Source organism: Taudactylus pleione, unplaced genomic scaffold (assembly GCF_031769625.1).
Source record: "Taudactylus pleione unplaced genomic scaffold, aTauple2 ptg000400l, whole genome shotgun sequence".
Lineage (NCBI taxonomy): Eukaryota > Metazoa > Chordata > Amphibia > Anura > Myobatrachidae > Taudactylus > Taudactylus pleione.
In genome coordinates, this window is record NW_028284802.1 from 6,201,993 (window position 1) to 6,227,044 (window position 25,052).

Below are 25,052 nucleotides of genomic sequence, written 5' to 3' on the forward strand. Positions count from 1 at the left end.
CATGCCCCTGACACGCCCCCTGGTCGCCGGGACCCACAGCAAGACACAGATGATGGCCGTTCAGTGTGTATGAATGACCGTCATCTGCAGCTATATCTGTCAGGTGTGTACCCACCTTTATTGACTTTTTTGAAACAAAGTAACAGCGCTAATGGATGGAGAGATATTTTAAATAAATGTACATCATATACACAAGGCTTGGTCAAAATGAACACAATTTAATAGGAACATATAAAAACATAAATATGAAAGCTAAAATGTGCAATATTGCAATAGGGATTGGCCCCACAACACTATAATGAGTCACTGAGTCCAGTATCAAGTAAAAAGCCGGTGCAAGTCCCAGTAAGAGGAGTATATTACCAAGTGGGTACTGTAGCAGGAAGTCCTTGCATATAAAGTAAGTCCTTTAACTTGGATAAGCTGTTGCCATATAGCGGTTGACTCCAAATTCCTGGTCCGGAAAATTGAATAAGTGTCCTCCAAGTGCTCTGGTATGTGGGGGTCCGTGTGAAGGCTCAACGCGTTTCCGTGCGGAAGTATCCCGCACCTTCGTCAGGAGCAAGTGTGTGTGTGAGCCACAAAGGTACTGCTATTTAAACTGTTCTAATTGCAAAATTGGTTACAGATGCGCAAAATCAAATGACCAATTGACCAAGCCGTGTGAAAAAGATTATTTACTTTTGCTTATATATAACAATATTGTGTAATAAAATGAAGGCAATCATATAAGGGACCACACTGTTGAGAAAAGATACAGAAACGAATGTTCTTACCATATAAATTAAAAGCATATTGCTATGTGTTTATTCTCAGGATGCAGTCACGTGATCAGCTTCCCAATCACGTGATCCACAGTCTCTTGAGCACTCATTTATTGACTTTTTTGACTGGGTGACAAAAGTAATAGTTCAAGGGGGGGCCGTAGATGTAGCTTACCTAGGCTTTAGTAAGGCTTTTGACACGGTCCCACATTGCAGAATGATAAACAAACTGGAAGGTTTGGGATTGGATTCTATTAAAAAGCTCCCAGCACGGAGCGAAACATGTCGGCGTAAAAGGGTTTTTTACAGCTTGTGACTGCTCGAGACTTCTGCTAAGCCGCTATATGCTCTTAGAATACCCAAACCAAAGGTTTATCCCTCAGACCAAGGTAAAGAAGCACAGAGGGGAGCCCCCGGTGTTAGGAGCGGCCTCTTTATGCAGCTAAGCTGAGGTCCCCCAGGAGTGCCGAGGAACACAATATTACAGCAGTGCAATACATTACCTGCACATCCAGGCCTTGGAGCGGTGAGGAAACCGCAGGCTAAACCAGGCTGTTTAAACCATTACAATAAGGACTATACATTTGGATACATATATCATACAGATGGGTAAGAGCATTTAAATATTCAGTATATACTGTGCTAGTGAGCAAAATAGAGACTATTTCTCTTGAACTTTCAAGATTGTTGCCTTAGTATCTTCACTATTTAAAGGCTCCTTTGGCTATAAGTACTTGAGGATCACAAGCTGCCGAAATATAAGCTACAATTCTATTTTGCATTTTATTGTTTTATATATATGTGTGTAGTGTAATATGTGCTACACGTTTATTAAAAAATAATAAATAGAAATTTATATAGAGAAGCCTTGGTCAATATTTATCATTTTCAGTCAAGCAATACTATTAATTTAATTCATAGACAAACCGACAGCACAGTCCTATTCCTGATTGTTTTCTAGAGTGTGCGGATTTTATGACTGTCGAATGGATAAGATCTTGGTTGCAGGATAGGAAAGAGAGTTGTAGTAAATGGAGTGTATTCACTGGAGGGAAAGGTAACCAGTGGAGTACCCCAGGGAACTGTACTTGGGCCAATGCTTTTTAATATCTATGTTGGTGATATTGCAAATAATAGTAAAGGGAAAGTATGCCTTTTTGCAGATGACACAAAAGTATGCAACAGGATAGACACACCAGGAGGGGTAACACAAATGACTGAGGATCTGGGAAGACTAGAGGAATGGGCAAGAACATGGCAACTACAGTTTAATGTAATAAATGCTAAATCATGCACTTGGGTCTCAACAACATAAAGGCTAAATATAGTATCAAGGACACTATAATGGGAATACAGAGGAGGAAAGGGATTTAGGAGTCACTATTTCAGATGACTTGAAGGCAAGCAAGCAATGCACCAAAGCATTGAGGAAGGCAAGTCAGATGCTTGGTTGCATAGGGAGAGGAATCAGTAGCAGGAAAAAATAAGTGATAATACCACTGTATAGGTCCTTGGTACATCCTCATCTAGAATACTGTGTTCAGTTCTGGAGGCCATATCTCCAGAAGGATATAGACACATTAGAGACTGTACAAAGAAGGGCAACTAAAATGGTGCATGGCCTACAGCACAGAGCTTACCCAGAAAGACTAAAAGATCTTAATATGTATAGTTTGGAACAGAGAAGGGAAAGGGGGGACATGATAGAAACTTTCAAATACATGAAGGGTTTTAACAAGGGACAGGAGGGAAGCATTCTTCAAAGGAGGAGATGTATAAGAACACGAGGACATGAGACTGGAGGGAGGGAGGCTCACAGGAAGAGATGTACAAGAACACGAGGACATGCACTGAGACTGGGGGGAGGGAGGCTCAGAGGAAGAGATGTACAAGAACACGAGGACCTGCACTGAGACTGGAGGGAGGGAGGCTCAGGAGAAATATGAGGAAAAATTACTTCACAGAAAGGGTAGTGGATAAGTGGAATAGCCTCCATCAGAGGTGGTTGGAGCTAAGACGGTGGAACAATTTAAACACACTTGGGATAGACATAAGAATATCCTTAAGAGAGACGTAAGGAGCAAAAAGGGTTGAAGTTGCCAAAAGGATAAATGAAATGGGGCAGACTAGATGGGCCAAGTGGTTCTTATCTGCCGTCAAATTCTGTGTTTCTATGTAACTCCAGCCACGTTAAGTGTCTGTCCCTGTGCTTTATTTATTGTTATGCCAAAGTTCATTTGAAATTAAAGAATCGTTTTTCACATAAAGGAAATAGGAACGATACAAAAAGGGAAAAAAATGAAAATTGTATCATTAAACAGGGCTTACATCAATTTTTCTGGCAAAACCAGATAATACGTATCAATCTCTACATGGTAAAAATAAAGTCCATCATTGTGATATATCTGTAACGGTTTAGGCAGCGTAAGCCAGGAAAGCGCTCAGACAGTCCTTTTATCATAGACTTGCTTCATTAAAATCTTCATCAGTGGTGTAACTAGGGTTTTGGAGCCCAGGGCAAGTAAAAAAACGGAGACCCCCCCTCCAAGTATGTGTGCGCGCCAATGGCGCGTGACGAAAAAGTGGGTTTTGCCACATGTCACAAGGTGCGTGGTCACTGAAAAAATGGGGGCATGTCAACAACCGTTTCTCGTCACTCTGGGAACATTCCTTTCCAATCCATATGCACCTTAATGCCCCCAGTAGCAGTGCCCCTCTTTCAATGCCCACTGTAGTAGTGCCCCTTGTAGTGCCCCTTATACAGTGCCCCCAGTAGTGGTTCCCCCTATGCAGTGCCCCCAGTAGTGGTCCCCCTATTCAGTGCCCCTTATATAGTGCCTCCAGTAGTGCTCCCCCCTTATACAGTGCTCCTGTGCTCGCTGCTGTCTGCTCCTCCGTCTTCCAGCTCGGTACTATGGGAGCCAGAAGGTGGAGCTCATGAGTGAGCTCCAGCCCGGCTCCGGCCCTGGGTACAGCAGCCAATGAATGTCTGACTCTCATTGGCTGCTAAACCAAACACACCGCAGCCGGGTAGTATGAGTGTACTACTCGGCGCTGGTGTGTTTATTACTGTGTAGTGCACTACACTGGTTTTAAACTGCTGTCCTGTACCACGGTCTGTGGCACGTGGGGCCCCCCTCACGTGCGCCAACAGTCCGATGGCGCCCTGGGCACATGCCCTGCTCGACCCCCCTAGTTATGCCACTGATCGGCTCCCTTTTGTCATACATTAATGTTTCATACACCTAAACCTTCCTCAACAAATGCTCTATAGAATTGGGTCAACTGCATTAAAATCCATCCAGGGTTCTGGAGTTTAGCCTGAATAAACCGACAGATGCCTACCAGTGACTTTATTTAATACTATGTATAGATTAAACAGTTTTAGTATGTTTATTTATTTATTTTTAATTGTAAAGTATGTATGCTTCCCTCTATTGATCCTCCATTTTGACTCTTTCCCCCAAGATGTCCTCTCCCCCACACTCACTATGGTCGCTGCAAGTCACAGATTTCCCCCGTTGCTTTAATGCCCAGGCGGTACCAGTTGTGCATGGAAGACAGATGGGTCTGCAAAAAGAAAAGTCACTTTGAAATTCACTCTTAGGTCATACTGAATTTTACTTTTCTGTTATAATAATTTCACCGACAGAAATTGCATATATCCTTCAGTTTTCTAGCTTCAGAATGATTACTTAAATGTTCTACAAAGAAAAAGACTTAAGAGGTGATGGCAATATAATCTTACAAAATATGGAGTATAGAGATGAGTGAAAAATCAATAGCACAGCGTGAAGGTAATGCTAGTTGAACCCAAGTCAATCTTGTGGAAAGATCCTGAATGCAGCAATAAAAAAGAGCCTTGCTCAGGCCATGAAACTCCGCCAGTGGACTACTGAAGACTGGAAGAAGATCTTATTGACCGATAAGTCAACATTTGAAATCTTGGGTTCATCAAGTTGGGTTTTTGTACACCGTTGAGTAGGTGAAAAGGTGGTTCCTAGGTATGTGGGTTTTATTTACTAAGCGGTGGTTTATATGAGCTGTCACTCTCTTAGCTTATAGGAATCTTAATATATCCTTTTAAAGTACTGAAGTCCTACTTCTCTGCCAGACTGAGCATTACTGTATTCTACAAAAAAGGACCTTTTTTCCCTACATCAATAAAATTGTGAATCTTTACTGCCCTCTTGTGGTCACTGACAAACTGGCGATGCTCAGTTCTCATTTAATTTTGCCAAGTCATCATCTGGCAGAATTAATATGCTACAAAGTTTGGTCTGGCCGATCCCTGAGCGCTAATACTATGTGACTTATATTTGGTATTGCTCTTGTCCCATGGTGATGTGCATTAAAATCAAGTCAGGTTTCCCTCCAGGAAATAACTCAAATTGTAACCTAGCAGCTGATTGAATCTGCACTACAATGTTATTGTAAAGACCTTAAGATCAACTAACACAATTGGCTGTAATTACATATGGGCTAAGTGGCTAGTCATAACCCTACCAGCAAACACTACACCTCTACTGCAGGGAGAGAATATAACCTACAGAAAAACCTTCTTGAATGAATGGGCAAAGATTAAAAAATGATATATCTCCAAATACTTTGGGAAAGCAGCGGACACACCACAAGGTCAGAAATTAGGACAGTTTCAAGCCCTTCCAGTATGAACAATAGTCTCCAGCCACCGTCCCCTACCCATTCAACTACATCAAAAACCATCCCCAGGAGCAAGATCCCTAAGTATGAACCCTGACATTTCAGGTCTACAGATTGGGGACAATGTTCATAAACTAGCGCCTCTTGAAGACGATCTGTTGGCAGAGGTCACCATCCATGCTGTCTCAATCTCAAATTAGTGTCAAAATATTTTGAACTGTTTCCAATTTTAAAATGGACAATTCAAGGTCAGCGGCGCTTAACCTTACCAACCCGCTTATGTTATTGAGGGTCTGAGAAACGCGTTTGCTTTCATGTGTCAAACAATTCACGTTAAATATATGACAGTAACCCTCAAGAAGGATAAATCTCAGATTTTCAAGTATTCATGAATAGTGAGGATCAATATAATTAAAATTTACTTTTTTTTTCTAAGAATTAAATTCCTCTTACAGATTCTACCCACATGTATTCCCCCATAAATGGTTCCTGAACTTACACCACAAAATCAGTGACTCTCTCTGGGGTGGGAGAAGACCACACTTTAAGCATGACACTTTGTATAAGTGTATTTATCTGGAGGTGGTCTTCAATGTCCTCATTTTACTGCCAACTATAATGCCACCATGTTGGGCAGGATCCCAGACTGGACAAAAGCTGGGGAGGACAAGCAATGGGTAACTATAGTGGAGTTTCCCCTTACAATTCCTGCTAACATTTTGCTATGGCTCCCTAGATTGGAAACTGTACAAATCCCAACAAATTACCCTACTTGATAAACTGCAGCAAATTTCTGAAACAAAAACACATTGGCTCATAAATTCACCCCTATAGTCACTGTTCGTCAACACAACCTTTATCTTGGCGTTACTAATAGTACATTCAGGCTTCACAGAACCATTTATGACATACTAAGCCATGCCTTTACATGTGGAATGCCATCACACAAAGTAAGTAAATGACAACGCTAAAGGAGGAGAAATTTGCGATATTGATGCATACAATGTGCTATGCTATAGTAGAATTGCATAAGACTCAAACCATGTACATATACGTTATGATAATAGGAATATAAAATGATACATTAATATGATATGAAATGCAGGTAAAGAGCTGGCTGTCAAATTAATTAATATTTAATAAATGGAAACATTTAATAAATAATTGCAAAGAATACTGTATATATTTTATTGTACACAATATGTTAAGTTGAGTGAATGGTACTGTATATATTTTACCTGATTTGCTTTGAAAACTCAATGGGTTTCTTCAGTTCCAGAAGGGCCAAATCATAATCAAAAGATTTCTTAACATGTTTGTCTGATTTTCCGGCAGGGTTGTATTTCGGATGGCGGTAGAGAGTTTTTACTTTCTGCCCCTGACCACCTGCAATATGTGAGACATGGCATTAGTACTGTATATGCATTTATGTTGGGTGTGGTATGTTAGGTCAACAATAGCCATGTCGACATGGTTGAACTGTCTGCATTCATCATGTCTACACTGATGACATATCAACTTGCCGACATAACATCCCTAGTAGCCCAGTGGTCACTTACCTGGTCCCGATAGCTGCAGTGGCTCCAGTGTGGCTTCCGTGTCCCGGCAACCATGTGACCGTCCCTTCCGCTGCAGACGTCTGACGGAGCAGTGTTTAAGGTGAGTATTTTCTGCCTATCCCTAATCCCTACCCATTTTCCTAGTACCTCATCCTAACCCTCACCCACAGCCTAACCTTAACCTCCCCCTAGGCCTGACCCTAACAATCCTGGTGGTGACTAAACCTAACCGTCAGCATTCTGAGTATGTCGACATTGCATATTGACAGGTCATTTGCGTACTTCTTTTTCAGATTCTGTGGCAGCCCTGATGGTACTGTGATATACCCAAGAAACTAAATATGGAGGCATCAAAAAAAAACAAGCAGACAGTACTTCAAATACAAGAAAAATATATTTATTGATCAACCTGCCCTCTGATGTAATGATATCCAGAATATAATGCTCAGATATTGTGTGAAAAGGTCATTTGCTGATGTTTGTTCCATGCGAACCTCGGAGGCTACTACTGCTCTTGTGTAATGCGCCCTCAGTACACAACTGTATGTTTGGCACTTCCCATCTTTTCCCCTTATAAGCATGGTATATTACTTCTCTAGTCTATCATGACAGGAGTTTGCCCCCTGATGTGGAACCTTCAGGAAGTAAAAAGACATGATCTGTTTTTCTGCCAAACTTTGTTCTAGAAAGTTATATTTAAATTGCTGTTATCAGATCCAATGTATGCATTTTTTCCTCCTAATCTACTTGTTGTGGACACAGAGCTAGAAGAACAATGGTTTCAGTGACGTGAAACTTGGAAACTACTTTTGGCAAGAATGCGGGATCTGTTCACCACTTTATCAGCCTCTATATTCAGAAGTGGTTCCTTATGCCATAATGTCTGAGGTTCTCCCACTCCTGCCAGAAGTGTTTACTGCCAAGTTATATTATCTTAAGTGTGAGCCAGTTAGGTGATGATTTATCTTGCTGTTCAAAAGGTTTTGCTGTCCTGAGGCACCGCAAAAGATTACATGCAAATGTTAATTATTTTGGCTGCTTGATGTAAAACCTGTATCCACCAACACTCAGCACTGATACTTGTACATACAATGTGCTAAGGGAAAGCTCTTTCTGTAAACCTTCTTGAAGAAAGTAGAGGACTTCAGGAATGCTAGTGTCTGATGCTTTATCATCTTAAACGTGCACCAATATATAAATGTTTCCCACACTTTACAGTATACTTTTGAAGACTAATTCTTTCTTGTTTGTATTTATAATTCACTGACGTTATTCTTCAATGACTGCCCAGTCTCCATACCATCAAAGAGAGCTTATCAGGATCTAGGTGCAAGACTAGTCTCTGATGTGGCAGGTCTGGCCGAAGAGGTAGAGGTCACGTTATTTTAGGAAAATCCCTTTTGCAACTATAGACCATGATCTGAGACCCAAAAATGAAAGTACTGCTATCACATTTGCTGCTTCCCTTTTTATGTCTTTAAGGTTTCTGCAATTAGATGAACAGGAGGGAGCATATATCTGTCATTGGAGTAAAGTTTTCCAATGAGGTATTTTGAGTTGTCACCATGAGGTCTATGTGGTGTATCCAAAACTTTTAAATATTGGTTGAAACACCTCCTTTTGTGACTCCAACTCTGGTGGGTGGATCTGATATTGACTGATGTAATCTGCTACCTTGTCCGTTCCCACTACATGAAGTGCTGTGAGGAATCTAAGATAGTTCTCTGCCCATGATGTAATTGTTGTCACAACCCGGATCTGTTTCCCCTACCACCGGGTCACTTACCGATTCTGCTAGCGTTCTCTATCACATCCCAGACACACAGGCTTCAGTGTTTCTCAGCCTGCTAGGCCTAAAGCAGGATCTAAGCCTGCTACAGAGTACTGCAGTGACAAGTCCCGATCACCTGTATGCAACAGCCAATCAAGTGCTAGCCTGAGCCTCACCATACCACCTGTCTCTGCTCAGCCTATACCAGGTTAACCAGGGGTGTATATCCCAGCTGCTGACTCTACCTAATTACCAGTACAATGTCTAACCTCAGTTCCTACCGAGTGAGCTATAATGAGCTCCTGTTGCTTACTTGTATCCAGTTTGTGTAGTTTTGCTTCCTTCTGCTTTACGGATTCCTGCAAGTGATCTACACCTGGGGTAGCTATTCCACTGGCTGTACAGAAAATCTCAACTTGTTCCAGCTATCCAAACCTGCAACTCGCCTGTGTATACCATTCTCATTGCATGGTGAGTGTTCCTGGTTCCTGCACCATTGATGCCGCTCCTGGTACCAGCATCCATTATCCATTCCGGTGTCCGGTCAGCATCCGGTTCTGTCTATGCCTGAAACAGCTATCCCACTAGTTGCACAGAGAATACCTACCTGTTCCAGTTATCCAAACCTACAACTCGCCTGTGTATACCATTCTCACTACATGGTGAGTGTTCCTGGTTCCTGCTCCATTTGATGCCATCCCTGGTATCATCACCTACTACCCATTCCAGTGTTTTGTCTGCATCTATTCCTGCTACCATCTGAGTGCTCCTGGATCCTGGACTACAGCGACAACCCAGTTTCAGCCTGGTGAATACGTTGCCAAGATCTAACACTCCAGCATTCCGGTTACAGTAAGAAGAGTGTTGTATTATATATCTACAGTATTAATCCAATATCAGCCTGGTCAATCTACTGCCACACTCTCATCGGATTGCACATAACAACTTGTTTTCAACACCGACGTCCCTGGTGGTCTAGTGGGTACGATCTGGCATCTCTCCGCCGAGACTCGGGTTCGATTCCCGGTCAGGGAAGTGTTCTTCACTACATGCCAGAAGGTCTTAGGCCTGCCAGCTTTCTGTACACGCCTCCATACACCAACACTGATGAATACCAGACAAACAAATACTAGTCTGAAAATTGTGGAGAGTCCTTGCATGTGACATCACCATTAAGTTGTCTGAACAGATCTTTGTATTTTGATCCAGATGAGGTAGAAAATGTAGTAGTGTGCACCACGCAGTAACTGAAACCAAGAACTTGAGACATTCACTCCATAAAGATCTCTTCCAAGAATGAATCTGGTAAGACAGTTGTTGAATATTTTGGAATTTCTCTTGCAAACCTGATGCTTTGACTGGATTCCCAGATACTGCAGCAGTTGAGAAGATATCAGTTGACAGTTCTACAAGTTATGATTCATCATGTTTCTGTAAAATAGAGATCACTTTGAGTCTCATGTTCTGGGCATTTTTTCAAATTTTTCTATTACTAACTAGAATATTGTCCATATAATGGCAGACTGTAATCCATTTCTTACAATGTCTTGGTCCTAAAGAGCTTGTGTCGAAGTCTCAGTATAACGGGAAATCCTGCCACCCAACAGGATTGTTCTATGCTGTGTTAGTTAACAGTAATTTTGGAATTCTTGCTAGACCCTTCTCTAACACAAACGTGGACAAAAGGAAGCCCAAATGATGTACACGAATACTGTCTGTATACTGACTGCCAGGAAGATAAGTTCTGGCCTTCTTGAACTGTTGCCTTGACGAAGAATCAGAAAATATTTTTTTTTTGTTAAATTCGGAAATATATTTTTAGTACTATTTTAAAGCATCATGTCCAGTTTTTGTATTAAAGAGAAAACCATCTGCAGAGTGGAGTGTCACGTGAAATGCAGAAGCTGCAGTGATGTAATTTCAGGTTTGGTTCCAGTTACTGGTAACTGATGGCTTAATAAGACTCAAAATCAGAGACAAAGGCAAAAGTTCGGTACACACGTAAGCAGTGCTGTCAGCAAAGGGGCAACCCAGGGACACTGTAAGGAACCAGCAAGGGTAGTCTGAGATATAGCCAGACAAAGCCAAGGTTCAAAGTTCAAAAAGTGAAGCAGGAGAGCCAGGAGACCAGGAATAGCTAGGCCAGAGTGCATGCACAATAATCAGGCAGAGGTTATGTCATTTACAGCCTTATATACACCTAGGATGCTACTGATTGGCTGCAACCAGGAAGTGGGCAGACAGCAGTGTAATACATGATGTTTTAGTGCATTCACAAAAGAGGCCTATCAGACAGACCCTGCTGCGCGACTCATTTGGTAGGATCACTAATCAAGAGTTCATAAAACCTGGGCTATCTTAAACACGACTGTGTATACAGTACCAGGGATCAGCAAACTATGGCACTCATGCCATAGTGTGGCACACAAGCCTGTTTCAGGTGGCACGCAGCAGAACCCCCTTGGCTAGCACCTGGCGCACTCCCCGGAGCCAGCCACCATATGTTGCCGGATGTCACAGAGGAGATGCATTCCTCCATTAACTATGGCGCTCAGTCTGAGTGTGCCAGCTCCTCTCTATTCCTTCCAATTGGCAGTTATCTCAACTGTGGAACAGCGTGCACCACCTGACCTACAGTATGCATGCCATCCTTAAATACAGTTCTGCAAGAAGAACTGTTGGAAGCAAGAGGGTAAGTGTGGGAGTGACTTGGTAGAGGATAAGGGGTGTACTGCTAGGGTGCTATAAGTGAATGAGGGGAATGTCTGGATTCTGCTGGTGTGTTGGCGGTGAATGAATGGGTGGGGGATGGGAACTGTTGGAGTGTTGATGTGAATGAGAGGAGTGTCTGGGTGTTGCAGAGGTTTTGGCAGTGAATGAGGTGTGTGTGTGCCCTTCTGGGATGTTAATGGTGAATGAGGGGTAGGTGTCTGGGTGCTCCAGGGGTGTTGGTAGTGATTGAGGTGACTATCTGGGAGCTGCTGGGATGTTGGTAAATGAGGTAGCTGCTGGGGTGTTGGTAAATGAGGATTCTGCATCTGGTTGCTGCTGGAGTGTTGGTAAATGAGGAGGCTGTATCTGGCTGGTGCTGGGGTGTTGGTAAATAAGGAGGCTGTATCTGGCTGGTGCTGGGGTGTTGGTAAATGAGGAGGCTGTATCTGGCTGGTGCTGGGGTGTTGGTAAATGAGGAGGCTGCATCTGGTTGCTGCTGGGGTGTTGGTAAATGAGGAGGCTGCATCTGGTTGCTGCTGGGGTGTTGGTAAATGAGGAGGCTACATCTGGTTGCTGCTGGGGTGTTGGTAAATGAGGGGGCTGCATCTGGCTAGTGCTGGGGTGTTGGTAATTGAGGAGGCTGTATCTGGCTGCTGCTGGGGTGTTGGTAAATGAGGAGGCTGTATCTGGTTGCTGCTGGGGTGTTGGTAAATGAGGGGCTGCATCTGGTTGCTGCTGGGGTGTTGGTGGTGAATAAAGGGATTCTAAAATATGCTGGGATTTGGTGATGAAAGCACGGGGGGGTGGAACAACCAATTACTTTGCTTCTGAGCATCTGGTAAGAACTTTCACCCCTGGGAGGTAGGTCTCATTAAGAATTACTGTGGGGGCACAGGGTGGTATACTAATTTAATGGTGTGGGTAGTAGCTAGTGAAGTAATGGTGTTGCCAGTTAATTTAAGGTGGAGCGGAGGGGACTTTCTATGTATTTCTGGATAGTTTGGGGGCAATTAATTGATGTGAGGCTGAATTTGAGGAGGAGAGTACTTAAATACTTAGTATATTAATATTAATATATTAACTACTGTAGGTTTCTGTGTTAACTTTGAGTACAAGTTATTTAGGTTGGTATATGGAGTGCGCTAATGCGCTGCCTCCATGATGCTCCATTACTTGAAGCATCTGTCCTTTACCAAGATGGCCACTGTTCTGCACATGTGTGGCGCCATCTTGCTATAGTGCTAGACAGCTGTGGAGTACTCAGCTCTGGGTGACCCTGCAATATCCTGCATTACTGCTACACATACATGACCGGCTGGTCCACTGTATGCTTTGCTCCATCTCCACTACCTGTCTGTGTAACAGAGTATGGCTGTACAAATCTATGCATCACAATAAACCTAAGCTCCCGTTTAAGTGTATCTGCCTGGTGTGCTTTCAAATACTTCTTGCCGTTGGTGTCTTCTATTTACCATATGTGTAAATAACAGAATAGTATGCACATATCAACAATTTAATGACATGGCATTTTATTTGGGGGGTGGGGGGTGGATCTGTTTTATAATTATGTGAACCCTATGGCTCATTGCAGGTAGGGAGACCTAATACTTAAATGTCAGTGCTCTAGCAAAAGAGCATTTAAGCTCTTTTACATGGATGCTACCTACCCAGGGCTTCCGGTGTCTTCTGTCTTCGGGAGCTCCTTCACCACTGGCGGACTGACAGCCGCTGCCTCGCGATGGCTTATATAAGGGGAGCCGCAGCTGCCTGCACACATCCGCAACAGCGTGAGCCGGAAGCAGCCAGCGCCGGGATCTCCCCGCTGCCATCCGCCGAGGGAAGGGACAGAGAGCCGGAGGATGCTTTGTCGGCAGTGGGCGCCGGGTTCTCCCCGCCTGCTGCTCGCCGGAAAACCAGTGCTGCCAAACCCTGTAAGAGATGACCGGGGTCCGGCACACTGTGACACTGGGCTGCCGAATCATTGCTGACCACAGTGATCGGGACACAGAAGCCACAGCTCATAGTAGGAGGTGCTGGCACTCCTCAGCTGCCCGATCACTGGGAGAGGAGACTGCTGTGGCTGATCAGCAGCAGCACTCCCCCTGCAGCCCAGCACACAGCAGCGTGTACTTGGCTGCTGACAGGTAAGAGTGAGGGGGCCGGGCCCCTCAAACAAGCCTGGTCCCAGATAATTTGTAAAAGCACCATAGTAAATGGTGCTAGGACAGAAACCAAGTGGCAAAGCATGATACGGCACATCCGTTAACAATACTCCTAAAGGATAACACTACAATAGATCTCGTTTAAAAGGAACTTGTTTTATATACCACTTGACTCAATTAAATACTATCTGTAACAGCTGCTACCTGGGGATATATTTACCCTTTGAGAGTCAGTCACTTATATGTTTGGCACTGTGGAACTTGAGGTATAAGGATCGGCTAGTGGATGTAAGCACTTACTAAATAGCCTGACAATTGGCTGTTATAATGGTATAAATATATCCATTGAAAAGTATTGGGCAACTGGGAACTAATGAATTATCGCAGCCCCAGGAGGATATTACATAGTTGCTATATTTGGAAACATTGATACACATGAATATTGTTGTGCTCATATCAGTGGAAATAGACATTAAGTAACAAATTAGCAGCCGCAGACTGACACAACTCAGTTGAACAACCCATACAGTATGTCGGGGCTGCCATGGAGTCTGTAAAAGATATATTAGTATATAGTACATATGGCTAGGGTTATAATGCATTTTTTCCTATTAACATTCTAATTAACACTACAAGATATATGGAACCATTTTATGTCTGTCCTCCTAAGTCTCTACTCTGCCCTCCTCTCTCCTTTCCTTCTTAATGCGATGCTCCTGGCTGGGAGGGATCCGATTGGATCCCTCCCATGAGCCCCCATGGCCTTCTGCGGCAGCATCGCAAAGGACAGCTCTTATTGGGAGAGCTGTCCTTTGCAAAATCTGCACATACATACGTAATAAACCGCGGTATGTGCACAAAGTCAGGGGGGATGCACCACATTGCGGAGGCGATGCTTAGTACATCCCGCTCTTAAGCTAATAGAAGGTGTAACTCGGAAAACCCAGCTATTATTTTTTAACGTGATATGTTTGCATTATACAACAACACCCCCCCAACAAAAGGAAATAGAAACTGTCTATAAAAGATTATCACATGACACTGCAATGACTTTGCAATTTCAGCAAGGCAATGCACATTCATCACAAAATGTATCCAATTCATCCTAACTCATAATTATTTTATTTTAATAATACATTTTATTTAGATACTCTTGGAACAGCTATTGGGACCAGGTTTGCTCCAAGTCTTGCAAACATATATATGGGGGCCTTTGAAGAGCAACATATATGGGTTGGCGAGCACAGAGCAAACCTGGTACTAGACGGAAGATACATAGACGACTTAGGGCCGTATTCAATTAGTTTAGTAGGAAAAGTTTCACCTGCCCAATTTTTCGGATGCAGAAACGTATGATGCGCGTCCCCACTTTCGATGTATTCAATTACAAACCATGCGAACTCGGCAAGTGGCAAATGTGGAACAGGTGGAAAGTACTGTCAGAAATGGGGAAAGCAGTCTGAACCCCTCAAAAGATGCGCTAACATTGGGGATCAATGTAGAAATGTTCCAATAGCCCTAATAAAACTATTTGGAGTAATGAAGTGGTTCAAAATGCTTGTTATTATTGTCCTTGTAAAAGTGGTGAAGAATGGCATAAAGCTGTATTGTTTGGTGAAAATAAGTAGTCCTGTCAAATTTGGGGTACATGAAAATGGGTGCAAGCATAATTTAAAGTCTCTAAAGTGAAGTTTAAAAAAACTTGAAAAACGCACCTGCAATCTTAAAAACACCTGACCCATCCTTGCAGACCCCCAAAAAGTCTATATAGCTAGTTTTTATGCTTGTCCCCCCACTTTGTGCTTTTTCACCCCCAAAATAAAAGTATTTTTTGGGGGTGTTCTTAAGTTTTTAACACAGTTGTCCTTTGGGGGGCTGTCCCAAGGGTTATGATTGGTTTCCCCACTTTTGCATCCCAAAATAAAAATGTTGCACTTCTTTTCACCTGCTATTCAGAGGCGAATCTTTTTCGCCTATTATATTGCATTAAGTTTCCGCGTACTCAAAAACGACCTGGAATTGAATACAGCGGAACTTTGAAACCAGGCGAAAAGTCCAAAATCAGTGAAAACTTTTTCGCCAAATGGCACTTTTCTCGTCTAATTGAATACGGCCCTTATTCTTTATTTGGATGGAGACAAGACTACTATTCTAAACTTTGTAACACATCTATATAATAATCAATACAACCTATCCTTTACTAGATTCTACCATAGAAATGAGATGTAGAAACTCTGAGCACTTCCCTTACACTAAACGTTGTGCCCGATATGTCGGCCTGATCCATGGGATCGGACGATATATCGTCTAGTGTATACCCGGCTTTACTGGATAATGGACCCGGCATATTCCGGGTCTCCTGTCTCTGCCCCCATTTGGCCCTGCCCCTGCTTTTTCCAGTCGCTCCCCCTCTCTGCTGTATCCCATCCCGTTCTGTTCTGCTCTGCCCGGCCACCTGCGGCTGTATTTCAACTCCCTCTCCTCCACCTTCGGCATCTCAATCCCTCCCCACCATCGCTTTTTCCCAACCCCCACTCCCATACTTACCCCAGTGGACGGTCCTCCTCTCCTAAGGCTGTCCCATTGGGGCGTGGGCCCAGGCTTCCACTGGACGCATATTGAGGAGCCAGGACAGCCTTACATAATAGCACTCAACTTTGGGCCTGTGCACACGAATGTTAATTATTTCTACAGTTGTATTCAGCTGTAGACTGGTAAAATACGGATGGAATTTTATATACATTAAACTTTGCCAAAGGAGATAACTTTTTAAAATGAGAGGGGTGTTAATTAGTTGACTAGGAACCTGTGATCTTTTTGAGGTATGAGGCTGCTTTTCCATGAATATTCATTCAACCCACAAAATGGCTGCCTCCAGAGGTAGGCCACAGTGTAAGCCACGGGTCCACTTTAACAAAAGCAAATATGCAAAAAGTAAGGTTCCCTGTGCCAAATGTCTTGTGTCCATATCATTTATAGAATACGGTAGAAAATAAATTGAAATAAGGGAATTTCACTGCATGATGTAAGCTGAGCGGGTGTAAGTTGATGACGTCACTCACCACCAATGTCCACAGTGATATAATGCATTTCTTCATCTATGTAGAAGCAATGAGCAGCGGTCAGGATAAAATTTTTGCTCACAATGGATCCCTTACATTTCTCTTGGATCCCTGGACGCTTTAATAAAAAAAAAATTATAATATAATGAGTAAAAAAAGGACACTGACTATGTCTATCTGACGCCACTTAATGTTTATTTGATGTTGCTTTCTCCTAGCTATCTAATGGCGCCTATACCTAGCTACATGACGATACTTATACAATGCATGACTATCTGTGGCCACTTATTCATGGCTATCTGACACCACTCAGACATGGCTTTCTGATGCTACTCAGACATGGCTATCTGACCCCACTCAGATATGGCTTTCTGACGCTACTCAGACATAGCTATCTGATCCCACTCAGACATGTCTATCTGATGCCACATGTACAGTATATGGCTATTTGAAGTCACTTAGAGTTGTCTGTCTAATTCTATTTGTACCAGCTGAGGCCTCATATTCTGAGGTACTGTATACTCCTTACGTATTACAAAACAGGAAACTGCCTGCGTTTATCTGATGCTAATCATCCATACCTATATGGTCTGTAAATGTTTATTTGACAGCATTTGTGCCACAACCTGGCCCTGGGGATCTTCAATTGGAGGACTGGGAGTCGGGGTACTGAGGTGAGGAGAGAGCAGCATGCGAGGAGGAAGGATCTCTGTCTTTCTCATCAGTTAGATCCGGCTGTTGGCGAGACCTGGCCAGAGGCGCGGGGTCTAACTCACTGGTGATTTTAACCAGTGACCCCTCTTGCCCAACGAACAGTTTGTGGTCCCTGGTTAGGTACCCGGGTAATAGCAAGGAGCCTAGGTGACAAGTTTTGTATGTACTGGGAGCAGCACTGTAGAATAGTGCAGAAGCCTAGCACAGAACAATATCTCTGTTGATTATCACTGGAGAATAACAGTAAAGAATATCACTGGAGGATAGCACTGGTGACTATCACTGGAGGATAGCACTGGTGACTATAACTGGAGGATAGCACTAGAGAATAGCACTGAAGAATAGCAATGGAGAATAGTACTGGTGACTATCACTGGAGGATAGCACTGGTGACTATCACTGGAGGATTGCACTGGTGACTATCACTGGAGGATTGCACTGGTGACTATCACTGGAGGATTGCACTGGTAACTATCACTGGAGGATAGCACTGGTGACTATCACTGGAGGATAGCACTGGTGACTATCACTGGAGAATAGTACTGGTGACTATCACTGGAGGATAGCACTGGTGACTATCACTGGAGGATTGCACTGGTGACTATCACTGGAGGATTGCACTGGTAACTATCACTGGAGGATAGCACTGGTGACTATCACTGGAGAATAGCACTGGTGACTATCACTGAAGAATAGCAGTGGTGATTAGCACTGGAGGTTAGCACTGGAGAATAGCACAGAAGAATATCACTGGAGATTGTACTGCAGAATAACACTGGTGAATAGCGCTGAGAATATCACTGGAGAATCCTGAGAAAGACACTGGAGGTAAATTCAGCATGGAGCCTGGAATGGTGCTAACAGCAAACAGCTACTGGAAGTAGTGAAGTTGTTCAGGCAACTTCCTGTTCCCGGAGTCTAGCTTTATACCCCTTGGTAGCTGGACATTGGAGGATAGAATCAGCTGAGCGACCGCAGGGCTACAATTGGACAAGGCTCTGGTGTGGTGATACAGACAGAATGGCTGCGCCCATGACAGCAGCCGTGGGAACTCCGCAATGGAGAATGGCATGGAAGTCTTAGTAGTCCCCGGGGATAATACTCAGTACTCCACCTGCCGCTGCACCTGGCGTCTGCATGGGAGATCAAGGGAAGCCAGTGCTGTGGTGAGTAGCGGCTGATCCCAGGCAGCATCCTGACACTTTGTCAATGACTATTTGACTACACTTTTCCATTGCCAACAGCATTGGTTCTCCATGGCTTTCTGCTGCTGTTTATCTATGGTTACCTGATGCTATTTCCTCATTGCCTTCTGATGCTATATGTCCATGTCTATTACACACAGGTTGCCAATGATTGTTTGGAAAGAGTTTTATTGGTAGTACTTACAGTGATGGCAATCTTAGCAATCCAGGGAAACTTCTCAACTAAGTCACCGCCAAGGTTTACTTTTTCTTTGGAGAGTCCGCACATCTGAAAGGCTTCTGTCTCATCTGAGAGTGTGACCAAGTGAGACAAGTGGAGACATAAAGAGATTTGAGACAGACGTATTAGAAATAATAAGTCAAGTGAATCATATGTGTGTAAGCAACTTCATGATACTGGGATTCACAGCAGAGAACATGGATGAACTATTGACCTTATGCCTGTAATTCAGGCATTCAGGTACGGGTAGAACTTGTGGGCCCAGACGCCCCCCAGCTGTTTAATGGGTGGGATCACACAGCGGGTGCACAGTGGCACATGATATTTATGGACACAATTACAGCACAGACTACAGCAAGAGGTATGAGCGGGGCAGTATTTGGCAACCGGAACATCTGTAATTTTTCTATTAATAGATAAAAATTTCTTATCGTAGCCATCAAAAATATCAAGTGGGTTTAAAAGCAGATAATAGTTTATAGGAAATTGTGATTACACCGCACAGAGGGCCTGATTCTGACCCGGTCGCATGCCCTGAGCGCTCGCAACCGGGTTTATGGTGGCCCAGAGTGCATGCACACGACGGAGCCGGCTCCATCTTGCGCATGCGCGAGACGCGGATAGCGACGGGCAATCCGTTGCTCTGGGTCTCGCACCAAAGGGGGCGTGCTGTTGAGGTTGAGTGACAGCATGCCCCCTTTGGTGGGTGGGCCGGGGGGTGGATGCCCAAACGGAGGCATTCCTATGAGATCGCCTACCGTTTGGGGCCGGCCCCTCAGAGATTCTGGCTCTGTTAGAGGCCCTGATTCAGAGCCGGTTGCTCTGACAGAGTGCTTGCTCTGAATCAGGGCCGGTCTTTTTTTTTTTGGATCGGCCTCTTGGCCACTCGCATAGCTGTGGGTGACCACCCACAGCTATAGTGAGCGGCCATGATGATGGTCGCGATGGTCAAGACTATCGCGACCATCGGGCTTGCGACGAGACCCTTGTGGTAGGGTCTCGTTGCTGCAAGCCCCAGAGAGATTTCGGCTCTAACAGCCGAAATCTCTCCCACTGACATAGTTTTTACAAAAACAGGGGCCGTGCCATAGCAATAAGATATGATGACTAGTTTCAGTCTTCTTTTTTTAAATAGAGACATTTTACTATACTACTTTATTAGCACCACTAATAATATAAAACCTAAGTGCCATAACCCCAAGAGGGAATGATTACATCCTTGTTTCCTATAGCCTTTACAACTTATACGCTCCAGTGGAGTGACTTCCCAGATTTGTCAGATTCATTCTAGTAATGGTGAGCATACTGGACCTCATTCAGAGTCGATCGCTTGCTGCAAGCGATCGCTCTGAATGAGGGTGGCCACTTTTTTGAGTGCCGCCTTCTGGTCGATCGCTAGGCTGTGGGTTACCATCGCGACCATCGGGACTTACAACCAGACCCTAAGGTTGGGTCTGGGCTCTCGTAAGCCCCAGGGAACTTTCTGCTCTGTTTGAGCAGGAAGTTCCCCACTGACATCATCAATGATGTCAGTGGGGCCGCCCCCAAACGGCAAGCGTTCCAACTGGAACACCTCCATTTGGACGGGCACGCCCCCGGCTCGCCCAGCAAACGGGGCGAGCTGTCACTCAACATCGACAGCTCGCCCCGTCTGCTACGAGACACCTAGTGCCGGAGCGCCCGTCGCTAGCCGGGCCTCGCGCATGCGCACGACGGAGCTGGCTCCTTTGTGCGCATGCTCTGTGGGGATCATCGACCCAGTTGCGAGCGCATCGGCACTTGCGACTGGGTCTGAATGAGACCCACTGTCTCCAGTACTATTACGATCCACTGATCGGGGACTTTGTGCATGGGGGACTTTGTGAATTATATTCCTTTGCCGATAATATATTAATTGCTCAATTGTTACATTAGCCATTAGTGAATATTATCTGTGCATTTAATATGTATTGATTACATGTATTGATTATTTTTGTACTTTTAGGATCATTAGGCTGTACAATATTATTCTCCCAGGAGTTATTATTTGTATAATGTTATTATAAAAAATGTTTTATATTATCTGTTTAAGTGTATTTGTATAACCATGTGTATTTTCCTTTTTTCTGTGTCTTTGTGAGAGGAGTGGAATTCCATTTTGAAGGTGGGTGGCTTATAAAACACTATAGTTCCTTTGAGTACCTATTACCATTGGTGCCATGGATTCTCGTATTTGTGTTTTGGGTGCTGGAAGTCTGATAGCTGTAAGAAGTACCATGCAACCTGCTCCTGTTTAAATGGCTGCTCCCTGATGGGCTAACCCTGTTTCCATTCCTCGCCACTTTCACTAGTGGTGGGTTGGGGTCAATTAGATATTTCACTTTTTTTTTTTACTCTTTAGGGGGCCTTACTGGCTGGTGGCTCCAAAGAGTTTGATTTGCAGGTTTTACCTTCATCCTGTTTACTTTACCCCCGCCTAGGCAATGCTTTAATTAGTAATTTATGTTAATTTGCAGTTTAAAGGTGGTGCAGTGTGGTGCATAGGTTTTCATCTAGTGGGTAACATTTTAGCTCATTCTTTATAGGCTAACTTGTCAGTTCAAAGAATATGTGGATTGTGGGCCATGCCTACATTTACTGCCAATTTCCCATAAGTCAGATGTACAAGGTGGTTAGGTGTTAGGGGTCTGTGTTGTGGTGGTTTTATCCAGTTGGTGGACAACACAGCTAGTAAATTTGGGGTCCCTATGGGTTTTAGGCATTAATTGAGTGGGAGGGACTTGGGGAGACCGAAGTCCATTGATTTAATTGTACGGATTAAGTCTAATCTGACAGCTCTTCAAGACCACTGGGATGACACAAATGTGATTTGGTAGGACCCTTTTACTCATCATTATTGGAAGAATGTCCTCAAGGAAGCAGAGACTGAAAAAGTTTGTCTCAAAATTAATACAGCAATTAGGAAATAGTAGTAGTCATCAATTCAGAAGACTATAAAAAGATCTATTGAGAGCTATCACACAGTACTATCTGTCAAATATTTAAGAGTGATCCTTCTCCAAAAATTAAGAATAATTTTGTCAAACTCACCTAGAAAAGGGTGCTATAATCCTTGGGATTTTTTTTAAACATATTGTACATCATCACACAACCCCTGTCATATACATTTTACCTAAAATCCACAAAGATGCCTTCACTCCTCTATGTAGACCCATATTAGCAGGCACCACACTACTAACCTAAATAAATATATAGATTATATTCTACAAGCACTGGTAGCAAAGGATCTATCCTAACTGCTGGATACTGCTGACAAATTACATAAACTCAAAAGCATTCAGTGGAGTAGTTATATGTTCCTAATGTCAATGAATGTTTCTTCATTATACACTAGTACACAGGTTCTGAAACTCGGTCCTCAGAAGCCCAAACAGTGCATGTTTTCCAGATCTCCTCACAGAATCACAAGTGAGATAATTAGCTCCACTTATGGATCTTTAAAATGTGTCAGTAAGTAATGAATACACCTGTGCACACTGACTAGTTGACCTGGAAAAAGTGAACTGTGTGGGATACTGAGGACCGAGTTTGAGAACCACTGCACTAGTATACAACATTACAAAGGAATCAAAGTCAATAAATAGTTTTTGGAATGAATGAAATGTTTTCAATCTAAGAAAGATTTAGTAGTAGAAAGTATTAAGTTTATCTTTTAAAACTATTTTTTCTTTTTTGAAAGAAAATATTTCCTCCAGGACATGGGGACAGCCATGGGAACTAAATTGCCACAAGCTAAGCCAATTTATTCATGGGCTTTTTGGGAAAGGAACAACTTAAGGAATAATGTAGCTTGAGGCACAGAACTAAAAATAGCATAATTTTATTAACAAAATACATTTTACTTGGAGAAGGACACAAGAAAGGTTGGATTAATTCTGTATGTGTATGTTTCTTAACAACAACCCTGTAAATATCCAACTTACTTTCAATATAAACAAAGAAAGTATCAACTTTTTGGACCTAACGATCTAAGTTAACGAGAATGCATTATACACCATGTGCTACAAAACTCGATAGATTCAGACAACTACATCACGAGTGATAGTGAGCACCAGTCTTTCTGGCTCAGCGGAGTACCCAAAAGTCAATTCCTACCCCTGATATGCAATTGCACCGAAGATACCAAATGTCAAAGCCAAAGTGAAAAAAAGGAATGATCATTTTTTACCTCAAAAATAGCATCCAAGAAGTAATTATTGACAAGGTAAGATCGTTCCTTAATGATCCAGAAAAACAAACTCAAGAGAACTACTGAGAATCAAAATAACACATGTTCTTTCATCAACAGCTACAACTTAAAATATACAAAAAATAGAATCATCATTAAAAAACATTGGCATCTATTGTGTAAAGACCCAATTTTAAAAGAATTGATTCTTCCAAAACAATTTATTGCATTGCACTCATATGTGTACCAAATAATCTAATACATTCTAAAGGTTTCCATAGATGCAATCTCTGCTTAGAGTGCAGAAACATACTGCCAAACACACAGATATTACAGTCAATGGAGAGACTTTATAATCAATGGTTTTGTCAAATGCTGTACTACAAACGTCAGTTATTTAATTGAATGCAGTTGTGGTCTGACTTATACATGGAGGACTTCAAGAACTTCGAAAATATGTCTGGGAGAACATCAAAGGAATATAACAATGGGTCTACAAACACGAACATTTCCATGTCAAGCGTAATAGCTTGTAAAAAGAATAATAAAAATCATGAATTTTCCAAACATCAAAGCTAGCTGGAAAAACAGAAATGAAGAACTTAATCTAGCTAAAGGAGGAATTAAATGGAATTTTAAATTCAAAACATTTATCCCTAAGGGTCTTAATCAAGACTTTGGGTTGAAGTGGTTCCTTTAATATGTTTCATATAATTCATACTGTACATGTATAGTCCTTTTAGTACTGTGCTTTCCTAGTACCTTAATATTATTCATAGTACCATTCCATGTTCCACTTTATTCAATTATACAACTTGATATCTTCCCTATTAAAAAATAACTTTATAATTTTTTTCTTAGTTTAGAACTTTATAATTTCAATACATTTATCCTACTAATTGTATTACATGTATCACTATTTATTGCAATACTTTTTATTGCATGTATCATTTTCTTTTATCATGTTGATCTTTATATTTAAGACATTTCTTATTTTTCAGATGGATCTCACAAATCCATTCCACTACAAATTGAGAATCATACCACATCCAGTCCTTATGCTGGGTACACAAGGGACGATCAGTTCAGCAAACGATATCACTGAACGATCTCCCTTGAAATTCCTGGTGTGCTGGATGAACGATATTGTTTATCCACACACCAAAGATAACACCAACGATGAATGACCAAAGATCGTTCTCCCATATGGAAATGAACAAAATTGTCCAGATTGGCTTGCATGCATGCCCGATGGACAATATCGTTATCGTCCAGCGGTAGCGGGCCTCGTTGGTCGTTCATTGCATACACACGGAACGATATGAATGATATATCATTGAACAATATCGTTATCGTTCATATCATAATGATATATTGTTCCGTGTGGATGCAGCTTAAGAACGGGAACACAAGGTATTTCACAAAAACAGGAAATTCTACATCTTGTAGTGGAGATCCTTGGAGTGTCTTAAAACTATACTACAACCTCCCAGCATCACAGCCAGAACATGCATGTCCTGCCCACTGACACACTTCCAGCTTCACACCTGATGACGCACTTTTGGTGAAATCTGGAAGTTGGTCTGCTCAATACACGTGGCATAGAGTGTTCTCTTCCAGTAGGCCCACTTTCAGCCCAGGGCTGGTAGTTCCTTATAAGGGGGGACCCCATTTTATTTTTGGGGTTTCCACTTTCCAAGGAATTTTAACCCTGGGCTGACCAGTTCGGGGCTGGTAGCTGTTATGACAGGGGGTTCCCACGCTGTGTGTCTCCCTGCTAGGTCAGCCAGGTGTTGGTGATTAGAGAATATTAGGAACCCCACACCATTTCTACCACTATTTTCCAATGCCACACCAGGCTGAGTGGTGAAGGGCTGGTTATTGATTTAAATTAACTGTTTTATTTATTTATTTTTACACATAACTAAGCCTGCACAAATTATACAGATCTGTGCAGTGCTTTCAGCCACCCACAAAGGCAGAGCTGCTTCAGGGAGAAATAAGTACTAGGAAG

The 25,052-nt window shown here is 42.8% G+C and overlaps 1 protein-coding gene across 1 annotated transcript in view; it reads right to left on the reverse strand.

Annotated features, from left to right (window-relative positions):
- The window catches only part of LOC148506609 (complement factor B-like), a 77,848-nt gene that overhangs the window by 11,614 nt on the left and 41,182 nt on the right, over positions 1-25,052 (reverse strand). Inside the window, exons 11-14 of the mRNA XM_088446570.1 lie at positions 18,796-18,899; positions 16,693-16,810; positions 6,665-6,812; positions 4,255-4,334 (exon numbers count right to left, since the gene is read on the reverse strand). Coding sequence (XP_088302696.1) covers positions 4,255-4,334; positions 6,665-6,812; positions 16,693-16,810; positions 18,796-18,899 — 450 coding nt within the window. The remainder of the gene's footprint in view (positions 1-4,254; positions 4,335-6,664; positions 6,813-16,692; positions 16,811-18,795; positions 18,900-25,052) is intronic.